The 20078-nt window shown below is 46.8% G+C and overlaps 1 protein-coding gene across 2 annotated transcripts in view; it reads left to right on the plus strand.

Annotated features, from left to right (window-relative positions):
- Positions 1-1586: 1586 nt before the first annotated feature.
- Positions 1587-20078, plus strand: part of MINDY4 (MINDY lysine 48 deubiquitinase 4) — a 103338-nt gene continuing 84846 nt past the window's right edge. The window contains exons 1-5 of one of the 2 annotated variants that reach the window (XM_061587627.1): positions 1587-1866; positions 3657-3776; positions 5054-5271; positions 9445-9715; positions 14307-14758. In XM_061587627.1, the coding sequence (XP_061443611.1) occupies positions 1804-1866; positions 3657-3776; positions 5054-5271; positions 9445-9715; positions 14307-14758 (1124 nt within the window). In that variant the 5' untranslated portion in view covers positions 1587-1803. Of the gene's footprint in view, positions 1867-2142; positions 2223-3656; positions 3777-5053; positions 5272-9444; positions 9716-14306; positions 14759-20078 lie in introns of those variants that run through there. The other variant, XM_061587628.1, reaches the window with a different exon arrangement.

Genomic DNA, 20078 nt, shown 5'->3' on the forward strand with positions numbered 1-20078 from the left:
AGGATCATTCTTTTAAGGCCAATTTTTGTTAGAGAGCATAAGGCCGCGTCATCGGCATATAGTAAGATGGAAATCTTTTTATTGCCTGCCGAGGGGGGGGGGGAAGTAGGCGATGATAGAGCCATTACCATATCGTTGATGAAAAAGTTGAATAAAAAGGGAGCCAGAAGGCAGCCTTGTTTCACCCCTTTGTGGACTGGGACTTTGGATGATAAGGTGCCGTTGTTATCTAAGCGCACCTGAATCGAGTTAGATTGGTGGAGTGACACAGATGGTAAAAAAGACAGGGCTGTGCACATGAGGAGGCCTTCTCTGTGGTGGCCCCCAGGTTGTGGAATGCCCCATCCCACTGGTGTGTTTGGCCTCATTATTGCACACATTTCAAAGTCAGGTCAAGATGCGCCTGTTTGCACAGGCCTGTGGGAGTGGACAAGATCAGACTATCCCTCGCATGGCAGAGCTGTTGCTGTCTCTGCTGCCGATTCTGCTACTTTACAGCCTAGTTACTGCACAGACTATTGACCATTAGTATTGTGTAGCACATGGTTACCCTTTTGCAATGAGGTGTATGTGACCCATCCTGGGATCCCGTGGTGAAGGGCAGGCTATAAATGCATATAAATAAATGAGATCTTGATGCAGACCCGAGCCACATCTGCAGGGAAGCAAGAAAGCGCATTTCTATCAGGGCTGGGAGAGACATTCGTTCTCATTGAAAGGTGAGCATTTTTGTTGTGAAACAGGTGTTCTGAAACAATAAGCGAGCTGAAAAACAGCTTCACCGCTTCTCTGAAGGTCACAAGGCAGTTCTCCAGCCCACTAATGTGTACAAAAATGCATATGGGTATAAACGTGCCTATATTACTGGGGAAAAATAATATGCGAAAATGTGTTGTAGCAGGGGAAAGTGCCCTCCGAAAATGCGCGTATTAGAACACGCAAAAATGCTGATCAGTTTTCATGAGGACTTTTTTTATATTATTGCAAATGTGGAGAACTGAGCATAACACTTGAGAAATAAGAAACAAATGGAAGCCAAAACTGATTGGTTTTGCATAACCTTAACTTGGTGTTTGCATAACCATAATTTGTTGAAAAGGAGTGCTACTCAAAGAACATTGCTGACTTGAATCCACTGAAGGAAAAGCCAAAAAGGCATCTGATTGGCATTGCTGACTCTATCATTTTTTAAAAAAACCAAAATCTGGAGGATGACATGAAATGGACTGCCTTCAAGTTGATCTCGACTTATGGCGACCCTATGAACAGGGTTTTCATGGTAAGTGGTATTCAGAGGAGGTTTACCATTGCCTTCCTCTGAGGCTGAGACGCAGTGACTGGCCCAAGGTCACCCAGTGAGCCTCATGGCTGTGGGGCGATTCGAACCCTGGTCTCCCAGGTCGTAGGCCAGCACCCTCAATCCCCTTCCTAGCATGCGGCTGGGTTACTCTGGCGCACGGACGCATGGAATGCCTCGCACCGCACCCACATGCGCGCTTGCACAAGGCGGCTTCCATTCCAGCCTCCCAGCGGCCTGGCTCCAGCACACCAGGAGGGGGCGCCGAGCATTCCCTCCCGAGGATTCCGATCGCCACAGCAACACACAGCCACGGCAACGCAACAGACTGCCAACGGGGTACGGCAGGCTGCAAGCGGAGCCGAGGGCCTGGAAGCGCCGCAGGGAGTTCATGGCTGTGAGGAAGGGGCCAGGCAATCAGCGAGCCAGGGAAAAAGTCTCTCTCGCCCTCCCTTTTCTCATAACCAGCCAGCACACTCCCCTTTGCATGCTCTGGGAGGAACAGAATGGAATCCTCCTTCCTGGAAGAGGTGGCTGCATCCTTGGTGAGAGAATTTCTCAGCAAAAAGGTAAAAAAAAAAAAAGGAGACCTTTATAGTTGGTTAGAGTAATGCATGTGGTTAGGGTCCCGGGGGGGGGAAGGGAAGGAGCACTGCGTTTTATTAACCAGAGAGCCTAAATCACCTCTACTGTTTCCCCCGGATCTTGGGGAAGATGGATGCGTTGCAAGCCTTCCTGCTCTTTCATCCAGGCTGCAACAAGCGCCTTTCTCCGCCCGGGACTACATATCCCACAATGCACTCTGGTTACAGTGACGACGGAAGCAGATTCGCCCCTCGCGCTCCCAGACCCCGCCCTCCTGCAGAAGGCAGGTGTCACGGAGCGTCTGTGATGTGCGAGATGCGCCAGCAAGAGACGCCTCACGGTGATGCCTAAATATCAGAGGCTGTAGCGTTTACCCAGCTTGTTAGGAAAACTCTGTCCAAATATTATTGAGAGGAGGCTGTACTGAATAGACACTGAAGATGAAATGTACCCCCCACCCGAATGCAGATGCATTAGTGACTTTTCTAGTTAAATTTGGGTGGGTGGGTAGGTGGAAGGCAATAGACCTCCCCAGCTAAGAAATGCTATTAAAAGTCAGCTGTAGCCTCTCACTTTGTGACTATAGTATCTGATCCATGAAAAGCTGCGAAGTCACATCAAAACAAAAGAGAATTCTCAATATTAGGGTTTACTTTTTTAAAAAGTTTATTTCTCCACTTGTGACCAGTATCCATTCCACATATCTAATTTAAGCCAGGGCTATTTATTTATGTGCTTGTTTATTTATGTATTTATTTGCATGCCCCCCCCGTGTACTTTCAGCCACCATTTCATATTTTATTTCTTTGTTTCTTAAAGACATTTATGTACTACTGAATCATTTGCATTTCTTAGCAGTGTACATAAAATCAGGCCATGCATAAAATGAAACAATAATATACAAATCATAAAACCAAACATAGGGCAGCTTACAAGTTCATTAAGTAAACTGCAACTCACAACAACAAAAAGATAAGCTTAAACAACAGATGCTATTGGAGGTTGCTGATTCATAGGGTCACCCTAAGTCGTAATGGACTTGAAGGCACTTGACACACACATCCAGTTTAAACAAAACTTTACAGAAATGGTTTAAAATAATTGAAGTCTGGACAAATGGTTTTACTGGGAACCTTGTAAAAACAGGTTCTTTCTCTGTCTCAGTGAAATACAATCCCTTTCTTTACTCAGGATACAGCTGCCCTGCTGCCTTGCTGAGGATCATGATCCATTACAGAGGCTACAACTTGACTTCAGCAAAGTCAGTTTGTTCTTTAATGTGAAACCTAACACAACCCATACAAGAAAGCCACTCAGCTTCACTAAACAGCAGCCATGAGAGATGCTGAACTAACAACCATTTGTGTAGTTGTGATGAGCGTTGGTCACGGAGGAGGGGTGATCAGCTATACCTGGAGCGCACCACATCGATTGCCTGTGTTGTAAATGTAGTCTTTTGAGTCTTATCAGGTAGAAGAGGTGCCCAGGTCAAGGAGTTCATGACCTCTGCTTCTGAAAAGATCACCACCAATGTCCTGCTCTTGCGAACGATTTGAAGAGTACTGGTTTTAGGCAAATGTTGAGGCTGCGGAGAAGGCAACTTCTGTTGCCAGCATAATCCTTAAAGAGTGTTCCCATTTTCCGAGCAACTTTGCAGAGCTCCACAGGGCTTGCACAGGAGCAAAAGGAGACAACTTAAAGGGCAATTGTTCCTCCCCTCTTTCCCCAGCTGACCTTTTCTGCACAATGTCATTGGCCTCTCTTCCGCACACAGGGTTTGAAAAGGACAATTGTCGTGATGGATGAAGAGTTTCCTCGTACAGCTCTCAGCATCAACAACAGAAATGAGCTTCGCAATGTTTTGCACCTCCAATCTTTGTGCAAACAAAACAAGGTGAAAAAAAAATCCTTTGTACTAGTGCTCCAGATCATTTTGAAAAGCAAGGGCAGTAGTTTTATTTATTTATTTGATTCCATTTATGAATCGCTTCCCATAAACTATTTCAAAGCGCCTGCATGGGGAAAGCATCAACAATAACAATATATTTTTAAAAAACATTCTATACATAAAACCAATTACATGCATATATAAACAATTAAAAATAATGTGATATAAAAAAACCATTAAAAATAATTTGTAAAAACAATTTCAAATCCAATACTAGCATAACACTAGAACTCACGGAAATCCAGTGAAGTTGAATTCAGGACAGACAAAAGAAAGTACTTCATGCAACACATAGTTAAACTATCAAATTCGCTCCCACAAGAGGCAGTGACAGCCACCAACTTGGATGGCTTTAAAAGTGGATCAGACAAATTCATGGAGGAAAATGCTATCAATGGCTAGTAACCACGATGACTATGCTTTTCTTCCATGGCCAGCAATGTGCCCCTGAATACCAATTGCTGGAAACCGCAGGAGGGGTGAGTGCTGTTGCTCTTAGGTCCTGCTTGTAGGCTTCTCGCAGGTATGTGGTTGGCCACTGTGAGAACAGGATGCTGGACTAGATGGACCATTGTCCTGATCCAGCAGGGTCTTCTTATGTTCTTAATACAGATACAGACTGTGAATAAAGTTCTCCACTTAAAAGGCTATTGAAAAAAGGAAGGTCTTCAATAGGTGCCAAAAAGACAGTAGAAATGGAGCCTGTCTGATTTGTAATGGGAGGGAGTTTTGAAGGGGAGGTGCCACCACCTTAAAGGCCTGTTTCCTCTTGATGTGATGGTATCTGCAGGATACCCTCTCCTGCAGAGTGTGGTGATCAGTTGGGTGTATGAGAGGTGAGGCAATCTTTTTTACAAGGCAAAGCAGGGAGGTTTCTAGGGGTCTAGAAAACCAGGTTTAGGTTCAATTGTAGAAGTTTAAAGTTCAAGGTAGCAATTTCAGAAATGTGTGATTTTCCCCACCCAGGGTAGCCTAGACAGAGAGAAGAGATTGTGTGTGGACTGAGTAAGGATTTAAGTAGCACAGCAGTTCCATTGGTGCAGCTGAGAGACTAGCATCTTTTGCCGCATCCTACCTTTGAACTTTTCCATTAGAACAACGTGCAGATAAGAAATTGAACCCAAGCTTGCTCATTTCCTCCTCCCTCCACAGCCATTTCCCTTTTGTGTCCTGTCTTTTAGAGTGTAAGCCTGAGGGCAACTAACTCAGGTATTCTGTTGCAGGCAAAGGAGAGTCCACTGAAAACCCTTCTCGAAATCATCACCAGTTATTTTCTTGACCATTCGAACAACACCAAAGGTATTAAGGGGAGCCCATTAGCCCCACAGAAGAAGCTCTCCCAGCCCAGAGGTACAGAGAACTCTGTACTTAAGAATTATCTCTCCGATGAAGATGTCTGTAGGCAGACAGTGCCTGAAAGAAACAAAATCGAGACCTACAGGTATGCATGCACTTTAGTCTTAAAGCTCTGGGTTGCAATCATCTATCCTTGGCCAATATAGTTACTACTTACACATTAATGTTCATGGTCTGACTCAAGGATAGGGGATTTTTTTCAGCTCATGTGCAACATTCCCTGGTGAGCATCCTTCCTGGGGCTGTGCGTATGTGTGATTGCTGTAAACTGCTTTGATTTTTAAAAAAATTAATAGTGGTATACAAATATTTATATCTATATATAATAACGATGTAATATTTTTCTAAGCCGTCACACAAGGGGACGGGGCACGATGGCAGGCAGTGGAGGAGAGGGAGTGAGGGAAGAAGCAAGGATGGCAGGCGGGCGAGTGTGCGAGCGTGTGTGCGTGCGAGTGGGCGTCAGGATGTGTGAGTGAGCAAGCAGGCGGGGCAGTGAGAGGGTGTCAGGGTGGGTGGGTTTGTGAGTGTTGGGCGGCGGGCAGACTGTTCAGATCTTGTAAGTTCAGTTCTGTGGCTTCCTTTATGGAATCAATCCATCTCTTGTTTGGCCTTCTTCTTTTTCTACTCCCTTCTGTTTTTCCCAGCATTATTGTCTTTTCTAGTGAATCCTGTCTTCTCATTATATGTCCAAAGTATGATAGCCTCAGTTTCATCATTTTAGCTTCTAATTATAGTGTTGGTTTAATTTGTTCTTGTTGTTATGTGCCTTCAAATTGATTACGACTTATGGAGACCCTATCAATCAGCGACCTCCAATAGCATGTCGTGAACCATCCTGTTTAGATATTGTAAGTTCAGTTCTGTGGCTTCCTTGATGGAATCAATCCGTCTCTTGTTTGGCCTTCCTCTTTTTCTACTCTCTTCTGTTTTTCCCAGCATTATTGTCTTTTCGAGTGAATCCTGTCTTCTCATGATGTGTCCAAAGTAGGATAACCTCAGTTTCATCATTTTAGCTTCTAGTGACAGCTCTGGTTTTATTTGTTCTAACTCCCAATTATTTGTCTTTTTTGCTGTCCATGGTATGTGCAAAGCTCTCCTCCTGCACCACATTTCAAAGGAGTTGATTTTTCTCTTATCCGCCTTTTTCACTGTCCAACTTTCACATCCGTACATAGAGATTGGGAATACTATGGTCAATAAATGGCCTAAACAGGGCAGTGGTGAGTGCTGGAGGGCTGTTTTGTGAGTTGCCTGTGGGTGGGTGGGGACGTTTTGGGAGTTGTGTGTGTATATGTTTGGGAGTGCCTGTGTACGTGTTTGGGAGTGCCTGGTGTGTGTGTGTATGTTTGGGAATCCCTCTGTGTGTGTGTGTGGGGGGGGGGTTAGCATGCAAAGCACGCAGGGGCAAAGCTCCTAGTACTTATAGTGTTTTTGTAAGCCATCACAGCGTCATGCAGTGTGACAGCAGAATTCAGTGGGGTTGGGGAGACACTCGGTGTGAGGTAAGTGTAGCAAGGGCCTGAAGCAGGTGAGGATGGCAGGTGGGTGAGCAAGCAAGGTGGGAGAGCGAGGTGGCCTGGGCGAGCCAAGGAGGAAGAGTCAGGACAGCCCAGGGTCTTGCTCTGCTGTTGCTGCTGCCCCCACCTCACCGGCAGCCTCAGAGGTGGAAGGCAACAGGAGGGAAGCAGCGGGAGTGCAGGGTGGTTGCTGAGGCGGTGCCCCAGCCACTCCCCACTGTACCTGCATCACTCGCCTCAGCCGACCCCCTCAGCCGACCGCCTCCCTCCTCCTTACAGGAGAAGGTCTGAAGGGGAGGAGAGGAGGAAGCTTGGTGACTTATTTGGGCGGGGGGGGAGAGAAGAAGAGACACTTGACGATTTATGGGGGGGGCTGTTTGAGAGTCCGTGTGTGTGTGTGTGTGTGTGTGTTTGGGAGTTTCTACGTGTGTGTGGATGTGGGGTGATGCATACAGTGCACAGGGGCAGACAGACAGACAAAATGCCAGTGGTGTGCAGGGCGAGAAGCAACCGAGGGGGGCAGCTATGGATGTGACTCTTACCTTTCTACGGTAGAAAGGTCAGAGTTTTCTGTATGCACACCCAAACGCATGGACGCACACACACTCTTAAATGCACACGCACACACACTGCTCCATCTTGTATTTCTGCAAACCAGAGGCATTATCACAGTTGAAGGACACGTTCCAGCCAGGCGAAAGCACTTCAGGAGGGTGCAGAGTGTTGACCTAAACGAAGAAATTAGACCAGGGTGGGGAACCTGAGGCCTGCCATCCAAATCTGGCCCTCCAGTCCTCTCTGTCTGGTCCTCAGGACTTTCCCCAGGCTATGCTCTCTTCCAGGCCAAGCTTTTTTGCTATTTCTGAACGAGGCTCTCTAAACTTTGCTTTATCTCATTTGAAATTTAAGTCATTTTAAATGTGCGTTTCTTTTCCAGCTAAAAATGCCTGTGGAAAGGATTAGCCTTGCAGGTTGCAAAATGCTGTAGTCCTTTATAAATAAAGGCATTCAAGTTAGACATACTGCCTGTGGACAAATTCATGGAGGATGAAGCTGTCAGTGGCTACCAGCCACAGTGGCTATGTTCTACTTCCTCTGGATACCAGTTCCTGGTAATCACAAATGGGGAGAGTGCTGTTGCGCCTCCGCTCCTGCTTTCGGGCTTCCCTTTGGGGCATCCGTTTGGCACAGTTGTGCGAACAGGATGGGGGACTAGTTGGGCTAGTGGCTTGATGCAGCAACTCGGGTTTTCTTATGTTCTGCATTTGTTAAAGCAGCGCTCCAGGTCAGGCTGAGATGTAATTTAAAATTCCCAACCCTGAACCTCAGCGAACCTTGAATGCTAGTGTTGTAAAGCCATAATATTCAGAAGCACAAAGAGTGCTTCATTGAAAACAGTGAGGGAATTGTACTCTGCAAATTAATTTGAGAAGTGCAATCAAACTCTATAGACCCCCCCCTTCTGTCAAATTAAATGAATGTTCCCGGTGAATTCTGCATCAACAGCTTCCTCTTCTACAAACTCAGCCCCATCCCATTCGAGAGGGGTTTTTTTTGCCTTGAGCTTCCATGGAGCATAGTACACCTCTCAGTACAGCCACTCTCTCTCCCCCCCATGGGTTGCCAGATCTTCCCCTCCCCCCACAGGTTACCAGCACTCCCACCTTGCTCCCTGCACATGAGTCACCAGTGCTGCTCCTCCCTCCTACACAGGTCGACAGAGCTTCCCCTCCCCTTGGGTCACCAGTGCTCCCCTCCCTCCGTCCCCTGGGTTGCCAGCACCCTCCTTCCCCCCATGAGTCACCAGTGCCCACCATCCCTCCCTTCCCCCCAGGGGTCACCAGCACTCCCCCCTCCCTCACCCCACAGGTCACTTAGCCAGCTCTCCCCTCTCTGGGTGGCCAGACCTTCCCCCTCCCTCCCACGGGCCACCAGCCCTGCGCCTCCCCTCCCCTCCAGGTCACTAACCCTCCCCTCCCCACCAAACACATCCATCCACAGGACTCCAGGTCTCCTTCCTCCTGAACCCACCAAGCGACCAACCAAAGGCCAGGCCCAACCAGTAGCCATTGCTCCTTGGTGCCTCGCTCACTGCCCCCACCACCTCTGCCCACTCGCTTGCTCACTCTCCCGCCTGCTGCTGGGTGCCTCCCCCTCTATCAGGAGCTGAGCAACAGGGCTTACTTCTGATTAGGCATGATAAGATAGCCCTGTTAATAAGGCTAAAATAAATTCGGAGAGAAATAGAAAAGGGAATGTAAATTGCTGATGCTTGCTTAGTAATCTCATGTCTGGAATGGCAATCAACCCAACAAATACAATTGGTAGTTACTGTTGTTGTTTTCCATCTGCAAACGAAATGTGTCTGTTGACTCACCCCCACCCCCTATTTGCATTGTTTTTCGTTTCCACTGAAATGAATGGTGTGGAATACTATAATAACAACATAGTTTTTGTTGGAAGCCAAACTGCAGCGGAGTGGAAACAGCGCTGCATGTGGCAAACTTGGATCAGAACAGAAGCTATGCAAATAGTTGATCATGATGACAATAGTCAGAGTTCATGTTTATTTAATTCTAAGTTACCTCAGGTTTTCTTTAAAATATGTCATAAAAGTCACTTTGTGTTAAAACTTTGGTAATTGCACGTTTGTTTACAGACAGTCAGTTTGTTAGGCAGATGATTTGCTAGTCAGTCCATAATTCTTTCAATCTGCGGTGGCATCTGTGTCATTTCAGCTATGAGATTGATGAGGAAATAATTCGTCCAGCTGGCTTGTCCAAGCAGCATCTGTACAAGAACAGTGGACAAAGCAAGACTGGGACAGCATTCGAGAGCAGCTCACCTTCTGACGGAGAGAAAAGGCCGACCCATCGCTATGAGGACTTGCAAACACTTGAGCTGTCTCTGAACACCAGAACTACCATGAGGGAGCAACTCCGAGCCAGGCCTGGCGACCTCTTCACCAGAGGCACAATGGTGGCTGACTCCACGGCCAGCCCTCAAGAGGTTCATCCTAAACATTCAGTCTGATATATATTATTTATTGTGTTTCTAAATCATCTTTCTGAGAGGGAACCCCAGGCAACTTTTGCAATTTGAAATACTTACATTTTAAAAAATGGATATTGAAAAGAGTTACCAAGAGACGGCAGAAGGCGATGTACCCCAGTCTGAGTTAAAAGACATCAGTACCGGGTCATCTACCTGTGGAAGGGATGATATGTTAAGAGCATAGGAAGCTACCTTATATTGAGTCAGGCCATTGGGTCCATCTAGCTCAATATTGTTGACACTGACCGGCAGTGGCTCTGCAGGGTTCAGACATGGGACACTCCCAGCCTCATCTGAGATGCCATTGGGGATTCCAGCAGATGTTCTACCATTGAGCCATCGCCCTTTCCAAGGTAATGGTGACAGTCATCTGCCCGAGAACATGAAGAGTGAGAGTGCTTTGATGTCTCTCTCTTTCAGACAAAGATTGGCAAACGCTGTACCTGGATTGTTTGATTTATTGATTAGGACAGCTCTGTCTCTATACTAACTGTTGCATCCTGAAGGACTCTTGATATGTTAACAATTGGGGGGAGATCAATAGGTCCCAGTGCCCTACATAAACTTTCCCTATGAGGAAAGGAATTGCTTGGGAGGAAAAAACTGGGCCTTCCCCCAGAGACAGGGGTGGGACCTGGCAACACACAGTGTTTGCTCATTGGATGCATATGTGTGCAGGCTTGCTCCTGATTGGCCATCAGAGACAGAGACTGAAAATGGACACCAGAGAGACTGACTGAGTGATCTGATTGATGATGATGATGATGATGATGTGTGTGTGTGTGTGTGTGTGTGTGTGTGTAGGGGACAGAGAGGAGTGTGGACTCTGGCTGGGAGGCAGGGCAATGCTCCATTTTGACCTAAAGAACAACCTCCTCTGAATTACGCTGGGCTAGATGGACCCATAATCTGACTCGATGTAAGGCGGCTTCTGCATATGATGCCATCAGGTATGACTCATCCTGGGGTTCAGGGGCCATGTTTTTTTTATAGATCTTTTAGGAGAGCAACAGCTGGTATAGCACAGTGGGGAGGAGAGCCTGGCTGGGAGTCCAGTCTGTGAGCTCAAATCCCCGCTCGTGTCTCCTGGGTGTCAAAGGCCAGCTAAAAATCACCCCCACAGGGAGTGCCTCAGGGGTTACGTGCCCTGCCACCTGTGCAGCCGTGGGCAAGCTGCATAGTCCCAAGGAGCCCAGTTGCCCCCCAGCTGGCAGCTGCGGCCAAGGAAGGGGTGGCTTGTGCAGCTGTGGCAAGCTGAGCAGGCCCTAGCCAGCTGGGGAGGACTAGCCTCAGAGGGAGGCAATGGTAAACCCCCTCTGAGTACCGCTTACCATGAAATCCCTATTCATAGGGTCGCCATAAGTTGGGATCAACTTGAAGGCAGTCCAGTTCCATTTTTTGGGGGAGCTCAGCTCTGAAGCATCTTGCAGAGGAGGACTGGAGGCTTGTCCATTCGGGCAAGTGGGGCATTGCCCCACCAACCTCAGTCTGCCCTCACCCTGCCCCCACCTGTCTCCCTCCTTACTTACAACGTACCTCTTAGAACGTAGCAGGGAAGAGGACAAAGGCAAGACTAGGATTAATTGGCTCTGCCTGTCACTAGCTTGACCTCTGCTTACTGTTTGGGCTCCCTGCCTTCTGCCCCACCCACCTCAAAGGGCCTCTGCCACCACTGTAGAGAAGAATCAAGGACTAGGGTAGGTCAGTTGTGTTGTAAACATGCTGCTCTTAACGTTGTGAGCTATGCCATTATTCTGGGAGTGACTCAGCAGTGCAAATGTGGAACGTTAGGGCTCTTTGGTGCACAAAAAGGAAATGATTCCTTCAGCTTCCAATTTATTTAACTCTCTAAGGCAGTCGAAGTTTCTCAAACCGTGTTCCAGAGGAGTCCTGGGAGTCCTCAGAAGCTCATCAGGAGCTCCTTCTGACCAGCAACGGTAGACAAACATCCCTTTCCCAGCCTCTTATAACCTCCCCTGGCACACGAGAGAGCTGCGAGGGGTCTAGCTAGTGTTCCGCTTGAATGTGGAACTTGCCTCAAAGTTCTCCGGAACTTTCTGGGGTTCCATGAGAGACCATCATTCTCTGCTTCTTTATATGCCACTTCCCCACAAAGATTGTGCTCAAAGGAACTCACAAAATCGAAAATGAACAGCAACTAACCCCCCCTCCACAAAGAACAATGACAAATGCTGATAAATATATACAACATTCAGAAAAAGATCAATCCAAACATCATTGTATAAAGCAATGCAAATAAACAATTATAAAGTAGGGCTATAGGAAGTGGCCTTATACTGAGTCAGGCCATTGGTCCTTCTAGTTGATCCCAGGCTATGGTCTGAAGGCACATGAGGCCAGCACCTTGCTAAAGCTAAGCAGGGTCAGGTCTCGTCAGCACCTGGATGGGAGACTGCCTGGGTACCATATGTAAGCCGCCTTGGGTTTCTATCATGAAAAGAAAGGCGGGATATAAATGTAATCAATCAATCAATCAATAATAGTTCAGTGTTGTGTACACTTGACTGGCAGTGGCTCTCCAAGGTTTGAGACAGGAGTCTCTCCTAGGCCTCCTTGGAGATGCCGGGGATTGAACTTGGGGCTTCCTGCATACAAAGCAGATACTCTGCCACTGAGCTGCGGCCCTTCCCCAAGTAACAGCTTAAAACTAAACCTTTATTGCACCCTTCACCAACATGGCGCAACATGGTGCACTCTTACTTTTGAGTATGGCTTCCATCATCCATGATCATTGGCCATACAATATCTGGAGAGCACTAGGCTGCTTTGTGGCTTTCTCCACAGTGCGCCTGGCGCCAACATTATTGGCATTATGGTGCCAGGCTGTATATATCTCACCTTTCCTCTAAGGAGCTTGAGGTGATGTACATGGTTCATCTCCTGTCCATTTGCTCCTCACAACAACCCTGTGAAGTAGGTTAGGCTGAGAGAGAGTGACTGGCCTAAGGTCACCCAGGGAGCTGCATGGCTGAGTGGGGATTCAAACCCTTTGTCCCTCATGTCCTAGTCCAACATTCTCACCACTGTGTCACCCTGGCTGTCTTTTGTCCCACAGTAGTGGGGCAAAAGAAATGCGCATGCGTGCCACAGAGGATGGCGGCTGTATCACATCACCAGCAGCTCATATATTGTCTGTCTCCGCACTCCAGCCGATCAGAGACCGACTCGCCTCCTCCTTTCTCCTGTTGAACCCTAGCCATGAAAATCTACCCCAAGTCAAAATATTTTTCTCAGCCACGGAGCACAGTGAGAATCTTGCACTTCTGATGCCCCCAAAATTGGTGGTTGAACAGAAGTACCCTTGAAAAAGCCTTTGGGGTCTTTGCTCGCATTTGAGGATGAGGCTATCAGTGGCAGCTACTAGCCATGATGACTCTGCTCTGCCTTCATGATCAGAGGCAGCATGCTTCTGAATACCAGTTGCTGGGAACCACAGGAGGGGAGACTGCTGTTGTGCTCAGATACTGCATGTGAACATCCCATAATGGGCATCTGGTTGGCCACTGTGAGAACAGGATGCTGGACTAGATGGGCCACTGGCCTGATCCAGCAGCCAGGCTTTGCTTGTGTTCTTCGTTCTTTTTTTGACTTATTTTGACCACCACACAACAGGAGGTCTCAGCAAGCTGGTGATGGGCATCCAAGGGGATCAGAGAAATTCATGAAGGATAAAGCTATTAATGGCTACTAGCCATGATGGCTATGCTGTAGCCACTGTCAGAGCCAACATCTCTCTGAATTCCAGTTGCTGGGACTCACAAGTAGGGAGGGTCTACTCTGGTCCTGCTTGTGGGCTTCCCATAAGCAACTGGTTGGCCACTGTGAGGTTGTTGTTGTTATGTGCCTTCAAGTCAATTACGACTTATGGCAACCCTATGAATCAGTGACCTCCAACAGCATCTGTCATGAACCACCATGTTCAAATCATTTAAGTTCAGGTCTGTGGCTTCCTTTATGGAATCAATCCATCTCTTGTTTGGCCTTCCTCTTTTTCTACTCCCTTCTGTTTTCCCCACATTATTGTCTTTTCTAGTGAATCATGTCTTCTCATGATGTGTCCAAAGTAGGATAACCTCAGTTTCATCATTTTAGCTTGTAGTGATAGTTCTGGTTTAATTTGTTCTAACACCCAAATATCGGTCTTTTTTGTAGTCCATGGTATGAGCAAAGCTCTCCTCCAGCACCACATTTCAAATGAGTTGATTTTTCTCTTACCCGCTTTCTTCACTGTCCAACTTTCACATTCATACATAGAGATTGGGAATACCATGGTCTGAATGATCCTGACCTTGGTGTTCAGTGATACATCATTGCATTTGAGGACCTTTTCTAGTTCTCTCACAGCTGCCCTCCCCAGTCCTAGCCTTCTTCTGATTTCTTGACTATTGTCTCCATTTTGGTTAATGTCTCCATTTTGGATGCTGGATTAAATGGGTCGCTGGACTGATCCAACAGGCTGTTATGTTCTTAGCTGACATACACGTGACTGTAACCATCAGTATTCTCTATTGACAATTTACTGTAGGATTCCTTGAAAAGAAGGCATCAAAAACAACTCTCTGGAATCAGGAGCACAGAACAACCCAGGGAAGGGAACAGCACCAAGAACTCTTTCACTGTGCCGATGGGAGACTCCCAAGAGTGTACAGGAATTTCCAGGCAATCTGCAAATCTCTTGTCTTTGCACAGTAGCGGTTCCCTCAATGAAAGCAAGTATCGTTCACCCAAGCTCCTGGTTGGTCCATGCAGTGCAGGTGATGAAACAGTGAAACATTCGGCCAAAAGTGCAGAGGGCCCGCTTTCCAAACTGATACCAGAACGTCGCCAAGTTGAAGAAAGGAAACCTGCACCCATCTACACAGTGGAGATGAATGAGAGAAGCCAGCGCTTAAACTTTTTTCAGAGGCAGACAGGAGCTGAAAGTGGGAGAAAAGTGAGATCCCCCGCAAAGAGTGAATCTCAATTTATGGAGTGGAGGTAGGATCATGATGGGAGCTGTTTAAGATGACATATGTTTATTTATACATACTTGCATGCAAAAATACTTCACTAGAGTGCTATTGTTTTTGTAGGGTAAGATAACAAAAAAAAATGTTTCTGTTTCTCAGTTGGAAAAGAACCTCCTGCTCAGACTTCAGGTACCCTCCAGATGTTGAACTCCCATTATCCCTGACCACTGTCCATGCTGGCTAGAGCCGAGTCCAATAACATCTGGAAGGCACCAGGTTGAGGAAGGTTGTTCTCTCACTCATTTGAAAATAAGGAAAAAATTCCCCGTTGAAATATGACTTTTAACATTTCAAATCTTTTCAAATATCTTTCTGGGGAAATTTCATTTTCAGGTTTGTTTCGCAAGCAAATTTGACTTTTGGAAGTTTCACTTTGAGAAAGACGAAGGACAAAGTAACATTTTTAGATTGGTGGGGCAGCACCGGAAATGGCCTCTTCTGCGATCAATTGAAAAGTTCCTTTTCCTCTTCAGGGTTGAGCTAGGTATGGGGTTCAGAAGACATGGTTCAGCAAGACTGCACTAAGGCCAGTGCACAGCACTGATTGGCTAGTGATTGTGATGTCATCACCAAGAAACTCCCCCACTGCAATCTCCAGAACAGTGTTGCTCTTTTAAAAAAAAAACTTTTAAAAACAACTACTAATATTATAAATGAACCGATAAATGCATGAACAGCTCACCTGAAGCATAAGGGCAGAGGCTGAGCCAGCGTTTGATATGCTGGTATAAAGGTTTTTCGTTTAAATTGGAAAATCTGTCTCATTCCTTGAAGGTACATTGCCTAATCCATGTACCATGAACTCTCTTTATATTGAGTTATACCCAACTAGGTCATCCTCGGAGTAGACCCATTGAAATCAGTGCACTTACTCTGTATACAACCAATATTGTATGTCACCCCTTTTAACCAGAATCTAACCACTCCCCCCCCCTTAAATTTCATTAGAACGATTATATTTCTAAGATGGAATGCCTACCGTAGGGTCATGTGCCTGGAAGACCATCAGAGGGCACTCTTCGAAAAGCCATTGTCCCTGCTGCTGCTCTGTTTGTGGTTTGCTTCCCCCCCCCTCGCTAACTCCGAGATGTATTGCCAAAACGCTCTGACTCAAAGGTGACTAATGCTGCTGAAATATGTGCTATTGCTGCCCTTTAAGCAGAGGAGTAGCCTCTTCAAAGTTGGTTTGGTGCGTGATCAAGGGATTGTAACATCTTCCATGCAAGGAGAGAGTGAAGTTTGGGAGGGCTTTGAGTTTAGAAAGCAAGACTAAAAACATTTTTAAAAGCTTTCCAAATAGCCTTTAAAAAAAAAAGTTTAAAAACATTTTAAAAATAAAAAGGTTTAAAAACATCTTAAAAAGCAATTGCAGCACTGACACAGACTAGGATAAGGTCACAATGAGCTTCACTGGATGATCCCAAGTTCTAATGTTATGAGAACAAGAGAAGAGGGGGGGAAAACCCACAAAATATCTCTCTGCAGCATGGGCTCCTTTATAAATCTCTAACATATCATTCTCTCCTCCTTAAATCGCCTTGCTTGTTGTTTTGTCTTAATGTGTTTTTAATGTCTGTTTTTATAATATTTTAAAGTTTTTTTAGTGCTTTTGTTTGCTGCCCTGGGCTCCTGCTGGGAGGAAGGGCAGGATATAAATCAATCAATCAAACAAACAAATAAATAAATAGGCAATAGAGGCAGGATCACAGAGCATGTAACCATTCGAGACTTCCCGTAATGTGCATCTGGTTGGCCACTGTGAGACCAGGATGCTGGACTGGGTGAGCCACTGGCCTGATCCAGCAAGGCTCTTCTGATGTTCTTAGAGTTTGCCTTTAGACACATCTCTGGGTCATAGGGAGGAATACAAGACTCCGCCTTACACTGAGTCAGGTCACTGGTCCACCTACCTCTATATTGTCTACACTGACTGGCAGCAACTCTCTTAGGAGCATAGGACTGCGCCTTACACTGAGTCAGGCCACTGGTCCACCTAGCTCCATCTTGTCTGCACTAACTGGCAGCAACTCTCTTAGGAGCATAGGACTCCGCCTTACACTGAGTCAGGCCACTGGTCCACCTACCTCTATATTTTCTACACTGACTGGCAGCAACTCTCTTAGGAGCATAGGACTCCGCCTTACACTGAGTCAGGCCACTGGTCCACCTACCTCTATATTGCCTACACTGACTGGCAGCAACTCTCTTAGGAGCATAGGACTCCGCCTTACACTGAGTCAGGCCACTGGTCCACCTACCTCTATATTGTCTGCACTGACTGGCAGCGGCTTTCTCAGGCAGGAGACCCTCCCAAGCCCAACCTAGAGATGCCATCAGGGATTGAACCTGGGACCTTCTGCATGGCCCTCCCACTGAGCTCCGGCCCTGCCCCACAGTTACAGCCGTGGGGCATCCATTCTCCCCACCTGCCTTTGCCCTCAGGAAGGCCAGTCGAGACATTCTTTTCTTGTTCTTTTCATTCCCGTTTCTCTTGTTCTATTTTTCCCCAATATTTTTTTAAACTGTGGTTTGACATTTTCGAAGGCTCCTGTTGCTGATCAGCCTCGGGCACCTTGTAGTTTGTTGGGTTTTTGCCGACAGTCTAGTGACGGATTAAGAGCAAGAACCACGATGCTCCTTCAAGAGGACTGTCTGCTTAGCAGTGAACATGAGACATCAGTGGGAGAGGGCGGGGCCGGAGGGTTGGATTTCTTTTTCTTTTAAAAGCCGGCTAGAGAAAAGAAGAGTCTGGCTTTTAGGGCAAAGGGAAGGGCTAGTGCAACATGGGATCCCTTTCAGCGGCAGTTTGTTTTGTTAAGAAAATGAGAGTGAAGTGAAATATGGCTTATGCTGGACTTGTGCTGGCCACGCCTGCTCTTCTGCCTTAAGATTTTGGTGCCTGCGCAGCCATAAGGACACAGGAAGGTGCCTTATAGCGAATCAGACTCTTGAGCCATCTAGTCACTGCACACCGACTTGCAGTGGCTCGCCAGGGCTTCAGGCAGGAAGGTCTTTCCAGCCCTGCTTGGAGACTGAGGGTCACGCCAGGTGACAAGGCACTTGGGAAGAGGTGAAAAATCAGGTGGGCGCAGGGACTAGTGCTGCCGGTGAAGTTTACTTGAAGACATCTGCAGGTGCAATGGAACTGTGGAGGCTCATAAAAAAGCATGTAGTTCCCAGGGAGCTGCCTTTGGAGACTATTCCTCATCAAATCGCTACCTTTCCTTTTGTGGTTACAGAGAAATCCAACAGGTGAAGCCCTCACCCCCCCATCCCCATCTCCATGCAGCGATAGCAGGAAAGGTTGCATCCAGAACGTAACTACATCACAGACGGCCCAACTGATTGGGAGTGTGGCTCCTTTCTTGGGGTGGACTGATGATGTCCAGTGTGAGGAGCTTCTCTGTGCGTTCCACCTCTTATTATACAGCCGCGGGAGTGGCTGTATACTAGAGTCAGCATCGATTTTTTGCATTCCGCAATGTTAAATGGAAAATACTCCCCCATGCCATTCAGAGTTCTCATAATATGTTGAAATTAATTAAAAATCAGCCATGTTCATAGAGTCTCTGTAATCCTATTTTTGACCTTGCCCCATCCTCTGACCTTCATCTTCTGCAGTTTAAAAGTTAAAAAAATGCCTGGCTAATTTTTAATTAATTAAAAAATATTAACATTGGAGTCTATGATAGCGCAGGCATGTTCAGTAAGAACAAACTGTCAGTGAGCCAGACTCACAGCTGTTTGACTTGGCTAATCGGGGCCACATCCACACCAGACCTTTATTTCACTTGAGACAGTCTTCCCCCAAAGAATCGTGGGAAGTGTAGTTTGTGAAGGATGCTGAGAGGAGACTCCTATTCCCCTGACAGAGCTCCAGTGGCCAGAGTGGTTTAACAGTCAGCTGCTCTGATTGAAGCTCTGTGAGGGGAACAGGACATCTCCTAGCAACTCTCAGCACCCTTCACTAACTACACTTCCCAGGATTCTTTGGGAACTGAAATGAAATTCAAAGGGATCCTGATAGTCTGGAGCATTGCGCTGAAAACAACAGAATGAAATTTAACGGGCAAGTGCAAAGTTCTGCACCTAGGGGAAAAAAAACCCAAATGCACTGTTATAAGATGGGAGATACTTGATTCAGCAATACGACATGTGAGAAGGATCTTGGGATTGTTTTGATCACAAGCAAACATGAGCCAACAGTGCGATGTAGCTGCAAAAAAGGCAAATGCTATATCAGGCTATATTAACAGAAGTATAATTTCCAAATCACGTGAACTATTGGTTCCCCTCTATTCAGCACTGGTGAGGCCTCATCTTGAGTACTGTGTCCAGTTCTGGACACCACACTTTAAGAAGGATGCAGACAAACTGGAACGGGTTCAGAGGAAGGCAGTGTGGATGATCAGGGGACTGAAAACAAAGCCCGGTGAGGAGAGACTGAAAGAACTGGGCATGTCTAGCCTGGAAAAGAGAAGACTGAGGGGAGATATGATAGCACTCTTCAAGTACATGAAAGGTTGTCACATAGAGGAGGGCCAGGATCTCTTCTCCATCGTCCCCGAATGCAGGACACGGAATAATGGGCTCAAGTTGCAGGAAGCCAGATTTCGACTAAACATTAGGAAAAAAGTCCCAACTGTTAGAGCGGTACAACAGTGGAACCAATGACCTAGGGAAGTGGTGGGCTGTCTAACACTGGAGGCATCAAGAGGCAGCTGGACAGCCATCTGTCAGGGGTGCTTTAATTAGGATTCCTGCATTGAGCAGGGGGTTAGACTTGATGGCCTTGTAGGCCCCTTCCAGCTCTACGATTTTATGATTCTGTGATTCTTCCTCGGAGAATCCCCAGGGATCCAAGCCCTGATGCAGGGATTTCCTTTTCAGATATTCTTGCCCAGTCATTCAACCTTCATGGGTCTGGGCTCTCCCGGATGGTAGAATCTCCTCTCCAATGGCACTTGTCAGGGAAACTAGGGCACCCCTTTGGGGGCAGGGGAACACAGGTTGCTGCCTTATACCAAGCCACAGCATCGGCCCCTCTAGTTCAGTGTTACCTGCACTGACTGGAAGCAGCTCTCCAGGGTTCCAGACAAGGAGTCTCTCCCAGCTCTTCCTGGAGACCCTGGGGATTCCACCATGCATGCATTTTTTTTAAGATGAAGGAGGTGTGAAAATTGGAGGGAGAGATATAAATAATGTAAGATATGCAGACGATACCATACTACCAGCAGAAACCAGTAATGATTTGAAATGAATGCTGATGAAAGTTAAAGAGGAAAGCG

This window comes from Rhineura floridana, chromosome 10 (genome assembly GCF_030035675.1).
Source record: "Rhineura floridana isolate rRhiFlo1 chromosome 10, rRhiFlo1.hap2, whole genome shotgun sequence".
In the NCBI taxonomy this organism is placed as follows: domain Eukaryota; kingdom Metazoa; phylum Chordata; class Lepidosauria; order Squamata; family Rhineuridae; genus Rhineura; species Rhineura floridana.